Genomic DNA, 11736 nt, shown 5'->3' with positions numbered 1-11736 from the left:
ATTAACTGACATAAAAAATGGAATCACCTGTTAGTGTTACTAGAATAACATTTTTGAACTATGATCAATAAGCCACCACTGGCTAGATAAACGGAACCAAAAATGCAGGATTCTATCAACATTTACATATACTACTAAAAAATCCTAATCAGTACACCAACAAGGAGAAAGAGCCAATACAAATGAGGGAAGAATCATGCAGTGCCCGTTATGTAAACATATCAGATGCTAACCCAGAGTACCGGTAACTACAGAAAGTTAAGAACAATCTAAGCTAATGTCAAGGAAAAAGAAACTACCGGCTTGGTAATCCAGGATACATTGTGCTTCCTCCACTCAGAACTATATGCTGGTATAGCTGTAAAATCCATCACAAGGCACCAGAAAACCTTAAAATATGATCTGAAGTCCTTAAAAGTAAGAAAAACAAATGAAATCATTGAAATATTTTTTCCAAATAAGATTTGCCACTGAATGTCAATACAAGAAAACAAAAATAAGGAATGGATGATAACTTAGATAACCATTAGTGAAATCAAATAGCAAGTAGCACACCTCAGATACCTTCACAAGTCTTGCATAGAAAGTGAAGCTAAGCACAATTTCTTCTACTATACTCTTTAAGTAAATAAATTCCAATCTATGAACAGGTATTCACATCCAAACATAACAACACGATACAAATATCAAAGACTGAAATCAAATATAACATTGTACCATCATCCGGTTGTCAATATCCATTTCCTGAATGCAACGGAAAACCATATCAGCCATTCCATCTCCTTCAACATCAATAAGTTCCTGAAAGAATGGTAAATCTCAAGGCAATCATAAACTATCAAGTTTCATTGCAAAAAGGCTCTTCAACCCACATGAGGGGCAGACTATGATCACCATTACAACATTGAATCTACATAATAGCGATAGAAAGCTTTAAATCAAATGGACAAAGAGACAAAGAGAACTTACCGGAGTGAAAAGAGCTTCAGGAGCCTGAAACCTTTCAGTGCCTACTTTAATCACCCTTCCATCTGGAAGCTGATTATGAGTGGATACCAATAAGCACAGTTGAAGAAAACAATAAATTCATGACACATACTTCATGCATGCATGTATGCTATGTTCAACTGTGGGACAAAAATATGCCACAATATAGCATAATAAATACATTAAAACAAACAAAATGTAAATGAATTCACAAACAAAAATGAATAATACATGAGAAGATACACATAAAAGAACATATTAAAACGATAAGCCAAAGTGGATCCCCCCACTCCTAATGCCTCTCCTCAAGCAAGCAATATAAAGCAGAACTGCCCACCGGATTATTGGCCATTTACACAGAAATAGCCCTAAAAATTTTTCAATAAATTAGAAATTAAACTTACGGTATAATTCTTAACAAGTATTGTGGTCTCAAGTCCCAACTGATATTCCCTCTTGTAGTCATAACTGCAGAAAAAACAGATATAGCCATGACAAGAAAGGACGACACAAAGCCCCTGAAACTTAAGCGTTTAATGAGATTACATGTTGACCTTATGTAGCACAACTTCTCCTTGATCTCCCTCACAGCCTCAAAATCAGCATTCCTATTCATTGCATACCTTGAGGAAATAAAATTTTGTTCCATTTAGACATGAAATGTGTGATGTAAAAATCCAGTTACCATAATATCAGAACTGAAATGAAGGGAATTAGCCTTCACCCCCTCCTTGAAAGCAAGTCAACAAGATATGATGTTATATGCCGGCCAGCTACATTCATTCGTTTTGTAAGATGTGGGAATGAATAGCCATCAACAACAGGAACCTGGATTAAAAGTTGCATAATTAACATCTTTTCAAATAAGCATACAAATCACAGTACATGTTGCAGAAACAATAAATACTGGATGACACTTTCTTAAGATTAATGTATAATATTGACAAAATATGCTAAGTATTTTGATTAGTTTGGCAATTCGCTTATCCTATTCAGCTCATCTTAGATTTGAGATGCAAGATTTGCACAACAATCCCTCATAACCCACTGCTCCAACTGATGAAATCACATTTTTTATAAGTTGCGCAAGTATGCAAGTGTATAAAGTTTGAAAGCAGTTTTAGTTAATCATATACAAGTGATATGAATTATACAGATAAAAAAAAAAAAAAAAAAAGACCTATATCTAAGCCATTGTTCAAGGAACTGATTTGTCCAGATTAATAGAAAGGAGATAGAACAAAGCCATCATAAAGGTCAGCATAAAACTAAGTTAATTACCACATGTGTGACACCATCACCAGAATCAATAACCAACCCAGTCAGAAGCCCTGGGACAAGAAAAGAAAATGTTAAATTGCAAGTGAAAGAAGCTACAAAGAGAGCACATGCCAATGAAATGTACATGGAATATATATTGCGTTTACAAATCCTTGGAAATTATACTATCTGATGTCACGGTGAATAGTCTAATTTTGGAGTGCAAACCACAATAAAGATACTGAAAAACAAAGGTTCAACCTTAACTCATCTCTATAAGCACCTTGAGCATATAATGTTAGAACAGCTTGGATTTGGATGAATACCCCAGCAAAATTGTACTTCTCAAACATTGTCTCAACCTGCCAAGTCAAGTTACATAAGCAGTAATGTTCCAGGTATATTTAGATATTAAGAGAAATTAATTTCTTCTAGAGAAGGAAAGAGTTAGAACCGATTAACGAACCATTTTTTCACGATTCTTTGAGGGATTAAGAGGAGGGTCTGTGAGTAGAATCTTACAGTCTGGTGGGTTAATCTATCCCAAAAAAAAAAAAGGTTAAACATCACAGCATAGGAACAGCATTTATCAGCGGATAAATCAGAAGCGTTAAAAATTTACTTTTAATTCATTGTAAAACGCATGGTCCCAGACATGACACATATCCTCCCAGTTTTGCACAATTCCGTTATTGACAGGATAAGATATATCAAGCTGATGCCGCAAATCCGCACAAGCTTCCCCAACAACAATATCCTACATGAAACAGTGCATTCCCAAACAGAAGACATGATATACGTCAGTAATATATTACTGCAAGGAACTTTAGAGGGTTAAAATCATAATAACAGTCACTTCTTATAGATCGACATGGCGTCGATTCCTTTAATGCCCCAAAAACAAAGGGCCTCGCTTCCTTCTGGAAAAATATATGCCTCTCGTCAATTTTAAAATTATCCAATCAACAACATCACTCAGACTAGGTTTCCCTGAGATGACTTGCAGCATTAGGCCCTAGCAACTTGACAAGTCAATCATTATTCAAGTAACGCGCCATCAGTTAAGTTTCTCGGCAAAACGATTTTGTCTTAAGGCATCTTTCTTTATACGTAGAACGTTTGTAGGTTCAAAAGTGCCATACCTTTAGCTCTTGTTCAGTTAGTGATTCTTCGTACCGAAGCATCGGCCTCCCTACCACACAAGGAAAAACAGAGGTAGGGAAATTCTCCCCGGAAAAACCACACTTAACGTACTGCATTCAGAAGAAAATCCGACATCAAAATGGTAGGAAAGACTTCACACACGACAACAAAGAAGTTAGAATCACCCACAGCAGTTAAACAGCAACAATCTCAAGCATGGAAATTTAATGCCACGATAGGAAAGGATAAGCCATGAAGAGAGTAATGTTAAACGACCGTGAAATTCCGACACTCACCAGTGGTTAAGCAAAATAGGCAACGTCCAGAAAGATGATAAGGGGCACGGATAAAAAAAAGACAATTCTGAATAAAATATCGACGATCTAGAAAAATTTCACCGAGAGGAACACATGGTGAATCGCATTCGATGCTATGCAGCAAATAACCAATTTTGATCCAGAAAAGAGTGAATGGCTCTTGGCAGATCAAGCAACGCGATCCATTCATAATCGAACGCATAATATGAAAGCGTGATAGACGTACCCCGGTGCCATTGTCGCAGACGACGACGTTTCTATTCTCCATTTTCTGCTTCTTCTTCAGCTGCCACCGTCGCCACTGCTATATGATCATGCAATGATTTCATCCGTCGCTTGCTTTCAACCGGAGATGCCGTACGAATGCCGCAAGGGCGGGTGTGCTGTCTGGTGTAGCGTCATATCTCGACTCCAGCTGCGCAAAACGAAGTCGTCTCAGCACTGTTGGTGCTTTTGGTTTCATGCCATTGTGGATTTTTTTGGCCCCATTTTCAGAACCTTGAGTCCCTGCGTGTGGGGGGCCATTAAATTTAGTGGTATTATTATTTATATTATTTAATTTTTATTTTAGTTTTAAATATAAGATTTTAATTTATTTTATTTCATATATATATTTATTTTTTTAAATAATCTTTGTAATAATAATTTTAATTAATATATTTAATTAGTAAATATATTTTAAAAAATATAACACATATTTATTACAAATAACTTATTTAACTATTTTTTTTAATTTCTGAAGGTAATATTATTTATTACTATGAAAAAAAATATTAAAATGCTCTAAATTAGTCAGAACCCAAATCAATCCCATAATCACGAAATGTCAGAATGGTGCATTGACCAAAATGAGGTTTCACTATTTGAAGGGATGACATTACTGCAATTCGCTTAAAAATATAAAAAAAATCTCTCACCTCCACCAATAAATTTGTTTAGGTTGGAATTGTTTCTCATATCAAATTTATGTTACGTTTGTCCAGTAAATGCAAAATTTAAAAAAAAAAAAATGAAAGGCGACGCGCGCGCGTGCAAGGTGTGTGATCCGAGACTGTGAAATAAAGACAATAACGAACTTCCTGGGAAAATAATAAATTTAATTGAAGTTCCAGGATAATAAAAGGAAGGAGGGGGGGGGGGAAGCGAAATCCTTGGATATGGGTGTCCGAATTCCTGAGTGAGGCAAAGAGGACGCCGGGATAACTTGATTCATTCCTTACATTACTTGTTGGAAAAATTGGTAAAAAAACTCTTATTTAAAAATTTATCAGACTGAAAATATTTAAATTTGAGTAAGTACAACTGTGATCTATAAATACAATATATTTTTCATTATATGTAACATATCATTAATGACATATAACAATTATCAATACAAAAGTTATTTGTACACAATAAAAAAATATATTGCAATTAGCAAAAGATATATTGCGCTTATAGATTATACTCACATGTGCTCAAATCCATATCCTTTTGGTCAGTTAAATTTTTAAAAAGGTACTCCTCTGGTCTTTAATATAAGACCCATTTAACTAATTTGATTAGATTAAGGAAGTTAGGTAAGTTGGTTAATTATAAGAAAAGTGACACATTTTTCCTAAAACACCATAATCATCTTTCTTAATACCCCATCTCTCTCTTCTATTTGATTATAGTTGAGGAAATATCCATAGGGGTAATTCAGAAAAAATTGATAAATATGAGAAATGGGTCTTATATTTAGGACCAAAACTAACTCAACAATTGGGTCCTATATTAAGGACCGGAGGAGTAATTTTTTACCAATTTTTCCTTACATATTTAAATGTGAGAGATATAAAATTAATATTAAGGCATTAAAAAATAATGTATTTATTTGTAATAAATGTATGTTGTTTTATAATAAATTTTTTTTATAAGATTTGGGTATCTAAATTTTAATCAACTGTTCTTGATGAATATCATTTTATTATATATAATTAATAAAAATATTTTAAAAATAAATTATAAATTTGAGAGATAAAATAAATTAATATCTTATATTTAATATCAGAATAAAATTATTGTTTAACGTGAACGGAAAAAAAAAGTCATTCGTGTCTTTGTTCATATAGAGATTTTTTTTTTTCAAAGATCGTTTATTAGTGATGGGAAAAAAATATTAAAGGAGGCTATTAAAACACCTTAAAATTTTGAACCACGTGTCATGAATGGAGACGGAAGAGAAAAATATATGATCTACAGCCTTTCGTTTTTAATATAAAAAAACTTAACTAATTTGAATAGGTTAAAAATTAGTTAAGTTAATTATTTATAAGGTACTGAAAACCAGATCAGTCATTGAACCAGTCAAAGATTAATGGATTAGATCGGAGTCAACCCGATGGTTAAATTGATAAGAAATAAAAACAATGAAAATTAATTTAAATTTTCATTAAGTGAGTTGCTAATAAAATAATAATATGATTATAATTTTTTTCCAATCTTTTTTACGATTTCTTTGACAAATTAAACTCATGATATCATACTACTAAAATCACTAAATAATTATCTCAAAAAAATCAAATCAAAATAAATATATAATAACAAAATATTCCTCCATACAGTCATTTAACCACTAAGTCCTAATTATCAACCGCTTTTAACAAAAATTACCAAAATATTTTTTAAAAAAGAGGTAATCGAGTTAACCCACCAAAACTGATCAAGTTGCTCGGTTATTATTAGGCTATTTAGGATTGATCTAAGTCACACTAGGTCAACTCACTCCCAATTTCAATGCTCAACTGAACTGGTTATTAGGCCGGTTCATCGTTTTTCAGGCTAAGCCTACGGGTTTTAATGCTATGATTATTTGTGACAAATATGAATTGATTTTCCTAAAGTATCATTTTAATTACGACTATTCTTGGATACAAAACCTTTTAATATGAGTAATTAATAGGGATATTTTAAAGAATTGATTATAAATTTTAAAATATGAAAAATAAAATAAATTAAGATTTTATATTTAGATTCAAATCAAATCATTAGCTAGTTCTTATAGTAGTATTACATTTAGGATTGTAAAGTGAAAAACAGAATGTAGACCCCATTGATATCAATAAAATACTGATAACAGGAGGGGAAAAAAACAAGAAGAGAGAGACCTACTAACAACATGTTCGACTCAACTCGTCACCTTCTACTTTCATCGTATGACTTGGGAGTGTTTGGGAAAAAAAACTAAATTACGATTTTAAAAATGATTTTATATCATATAAAGTAAATATAAAGTAAATATATGATAATAATTTTGTTTTGGCTTGCGTAGAAAGCACTTTTTAAAAGTGGATTCTGAAAAAACCAAACACCCCGTGCACCATCACGGTTCACTCATTTGCTACATTTTTTTCTCTATTTGCCAAATTTTCTGAGCCCATTAACTTTCAACTAAAACGAACAGTACGATCATTTGATATTTCCGTTCGCACCGCATGAGTTACTAACCATTAATGACATGTATTCAAGGCTTTAATTAATACTATCTTCGGTTATAATTATAAGAGCTTATTGACTAAATTAAAAAAAAGATTAAATTAGTTATTTGTAATAAATAGATGTTGTCTTTTCTAAAACATCCTTACTAATTAAGTGTGTTGACTAGAACTATGATTATTAGAAGGACTATTTTGGAACAAAATGCATAAATAATAGAGACAAAGTAAATTAAGATCTTATATTGAGAATCAAAATAAAAGTCAAACAAGGTCTTATAGTATTTTGATACATAGCCGGTTCCATTGTCACTTTAATTCACAATATAATTTTAGATTTAGACGTGCACATGGATTAATAAAAGTAGTTGGCTTATTAAAATGTAAAAATATTGTAATATTTCCCAAATACATCTTTATTAGAAGTAAAACACAACATTGAGGGAGTGTTTGGATGGAAACAAAACTATAATTTTAAAAGTGATTTTACAATATATGAAGTAAATATGTGAATGAGTTTACCTCAATTTGTGAAAAAGTATTTTTAGGAAGTGTTTTTGGCAATAACCAAACACCTCCTAAGTAGAGGTTTTTTTTTTGGCCAGCTATATTAAATAGAGGTTGGGTACGGTCTAGGAAAAAATATTAAATAGAAATTGGGTCATTAATTATGTGCTAGTATGTCATTTTCCCTATCTTTTTTTAGTTCAAAACTAGCATTTACCCCGCGCGATGCATGGGATGCATTAACTTCACTAAAATCAACGATCATAAACAAATTTAAAGCAATTCTAAATAAATTTAAATCAACTCTAGCAAAATGTTATGTAATACTATCTTAATACTTAGGCCGATAAATGACATATCAGTTTGTGTTCCTAAACCTACTAATGCCTCCACATTATTTGAAACATAATGATCACAGTTCTGAATTTATGGAACACCATAGCTTTGACAGAGTTGGAATGAGTTGGCAGGTCAAGATCTCACTCAAGATTGAGAATCGTTTTCTGGACTTCTTGTTAAATTTTATGATCCTTGATATAACTACATACCAAATGTAAATCTCTAGTCCTGCTACAAATCTGTAGAAACATGAAATAAGGAGCTAAATGATATTAGAAATATATATCAAATAATCAAGAAACTCAACAGCTATCCATAAAAACATGAAGAGGAATGACCACAAAGCTTAGCACAATGACAAATAATTTCCCCCTCTAACGTTCATGGAGAAAAAGCTCATTGTACGGCCACCAACCTATTAGGAATGCTCAAATTTATTCGCCAACTTAGTAGGGATTTAAAACTTAAATTTAGAGAGGTAAAAAGGAACAAAAAAAACATTCAAACACCACAATTAATGTAAACATTATTCACCGAGTATATCTTAGGAAATATAAACATGGGTTTGATATGATATTATGTTTTAGATTTAACAGAGTAACAATACACAAACAGTGCATAACCAAGAAAAAAACAAATGAATGTAAGTTACATTCATATAAGTCCTTTTTTTATGAAACATAACTCATGCAAGCTAAACAAGAAAAAACATGCAACATTTCATAGTCAGAATTGCATCATGGGTGTGCGAAAACATAAAAGATTGCAAGTCAATAACAGTTTTTACCATTTTGTAAAAGCCACTTCATTGTTCAGCTTCCTTGTTCCTTATTCAATGGTAAAGCTGCCAAGTTGGTAGAGTGCAATTCCTTAAAAATAAAAAGGTCAATAACCAACTTTAAGGAACACATGAATCAAAAAATAATGGTGCACATTTACCAACCATAACACACATGACCATAACTATGTAAATGTACTCCACATATTGCATGGTAGACATTGCCCAAGAGCTTCACTTGTCCTCTATATTACTTATATATATATATATCAAAACTTTGCTCTAGCAATACTGTGGGTAGTTAGGTTTCCATTCTCAAGTTTTATGCAATCAATATATAACAACAGAAAAATTGAGGAATTAATGCCTCATTTCAATTTAGAGACTTGCATTTCTCAAACTTGGTTCATACATTATGCATAACTTCAATTTTATGAGTAGAAGTTATGGAGAATGATGAATGAATGAAAATTTTGCAATAGTTAATGCAAATAATTGCTTGTCATTCCAATTTATTTACCTGCACTTATCAAACTTCTATCACAGCTGTGGACAAATCTATTGCCTTGTTTCAATGTCACCTAAATAAAGAGTTTCCTTATTATCAATTATAAGTATCACGTATTCAATATACCTTAAAGCTTATTAGTTAACATTTGATTAATATGTGAACATAATGCAAGGATAAATCCAATCAGCAAAACACGAAAGATTGGTTCCTAAGCAAACCAACTTGAAACAAAGGACGATAAATCACTTTAACAAAATATATAGATGCCCACTAACATAGAATATAAGAGAAAGAACTTAAATATTTCAACTGTAGCAATATGAGAATCAATGGCTATCTTCTTTTTGACGCAAGTAGGAGACTAATAATAAGATTATTGAGAACATTATAAATGGATAGATAAAATCACCAACTGAGAAAACAAAAACAACTAATTAATAACTCAGAGATTAAGGCTATTGACTTCTTAGAGAATTTTTGACAGCATAGACTCGGTAATGAAAAATTGACTGCACATTATTTCAACTCATCAAAAGTACAGAAAATTACTTCAACTCAGCTTAATTGTTCTTGAGAATTGCTCATTGGAATGGACGTAGGAACCAAATATGACTACAATTGAATGTCTTTGGGCAAGCTGGACCCACTAATTCCAAGTTTTTTCAACTTCTCAAATGTCTCGTTTGAAGATTTGGTCAACAAACCACTCCATGCTAAAAAAGCAAGACACTTTCTCATCATTGTTTCTCTCTCCACTGATCTTCAAATCCGTTAATCTCTCTGTTTCCTTTAATTCCAAATCACATCTCGTAGTTGTAACCTTATCTAACAAAAAGGAAGAACACACATTCAGTCAGTTGTTTCATCCATCTCTACTCTGCGATTAATTCAATCGATAAGGCCCTGCATACTATCCCTAATTTACGCTATAGTAGGAGTCAAAAGTCAAACATAATACATATATTGATAGAGCAGAGATGTGATTCGAAATTCAGTTTTTAATACATCAACCACGATAGTGATTAGATTATGAGATTTTAGATTTAAGAACAATTTAAAGATCATCAAAATTTTTCGATAACATAAAGATCAACAACTTTAACTAACATGCAGCCATGAGATATGGATTTGAATGGAGAAGGCTTTAGAAACAAAATGCACCAAGAGTAATGACCATATGATGTTGAAGCACCAAATATTAAGGAAGGCTGAATTCACACCATATTCTGAGGCAAGAATGCAGAAATTATCACGGTCTCTTCCTCTAATGAAACTCCTTGATAAAAGATAGTGGATAAAAACTGATTATGAAAACAAAGACTTATTAAAACCAACCGTTAAGAGATTCAAAATATAGGAAATGATGGATAAGTTGCTAGAGCATAACACACTTCTTGGAACTATAACTCACAACACCTTGTCCATTACCAAAACCGTTGCACAGGTGGAGAATATTTGGTAATAAAATTGCACTCACGGTATTGACCAAATCCCAGTTTTCTTGTCACCATACCGTGGGATGGTAGAGATTTTTTGGAAGATATTGTGAAGAAAGAAAATCCCAGAAAACATTAAGAGGGCAAAAAAATTTATAATAAAAATCCAAACAACTGAAAAAGCATAATAATCCAAACACCCAAAAGAAATCTTGCTTGGATTTACCTGGATGAAATATACCTGGTAGCATGGCCGCTCAAACCACTACTACTTAAGCCATCGGGTTTATAGTTTTGGCATATCCAGTCTCTGCCTCCTATCACAGTTAGCATTTTGAAAGCATGATGAATATCGTTTTGAATGAAGAGCAGGGGAGATGATGAATCCACAGTAAGAGAGAGCCAAAAGAGATGAAAAGAAAGCGAGGGAGAATAGAGATGTGTACCTGAATGGATAAGAAGGAAACAAATCTCTCTTGATGAAAGGAGATAGAGATGAAGAGAAAAGAAGAAAGAACGGAGACGACTCAAGATGGAAATGAAAAAAATGTAGAAAATGAAAGAGGGAGAAGAAATAATGAATCAATGAACATGAGCATGAAGGGAATTTCAAAATTTAAAATTCAAAAGAGATAATTTTATGGTAAGTTATGCTGTAAGAAATCAAAGAGAAATCATACCTTACACAAAGCCCAAAGAAGCAGCCAGTACTGTTCATAAAGCCGGCATTGTTCACAGAACAATAAAATGAGCGAGGAGCCATTGTGGACAGAAAAATGGCTCGGCTATATTCTAATTTTTATTTATTATGTGTATAGATGTATAGTAATATATATATGTATATACTATGGGGGCACTGTTGGCCAAAAAAAAATACCGGGGGCCAGAACGGCGCTTCTTAGATTTTAAATTATAATGATAACTGTTAAGTTTTAGTATTCCTTAGGTTTTATTTACAGGACAAAGAGAAAAAATATTATTTTGTCTTATTTATGACAAGAAA

At 32.3% G+C, this 11736-nt stretch overlaps 1 protein-coding gene across 1 annotated transcript; it reads right to left on the bottom strand.

Moving 5' to 3' along the window:
* Positions 1 to 265: 265 nt before the first annotated feature.
* Positions 266 to 4089, bottom strand: LOC114729626 (actin-related protein 2). The gene is made up of 12 exons (XM_028916660.1): positions 3934 to 4089; positions 3390 to 3500; positions 2870 to 3004; positions 2714 to 2785; positions 2531 to 2609; positions 2269 to 2318; positions 1712 to 1815; positions 1542 to 1610; positions 1392 to 1455; positions 970 to 1038; positions 718 to 801; positions 266 to 358 (listed from the first exon to the last, which is right to left on the bottom strand). Exons 1-12 carry the CDS (start codon positions 3973 to 3975, stop codon positions 296 to 298), a joined length of 942 nt encoding a protein of 313 aa, XP_028772493.1. The 5' UTR covers positions 3976 to 4089; the 3' UTR covers positions 266 to 295.
* Between the last annotated feature and the right edge of the window lie 7647 nt (positions 4090 to 11736).

This window comes from Neltuma alba, unplaced genomic scaffold, assembly GCF_004799145.2.
Source record: "Neltuma alba isolate B1F8T4 unplaced genomic scaffold, ASM479914v2 tig00012650_pilon, whole genome shotgun sequence".
NCBI lineage: Eukaryota > Viridiplantae > Streptophyta > Magnoliopsida > Fabales > Fabaceae > Neltuma > Neltuma alba.
The sequence above is the reverse complement of the archived record's forward strand: the minus strand, read 5'-3'. Positions and strand labels throughout refer to the sequence as shown.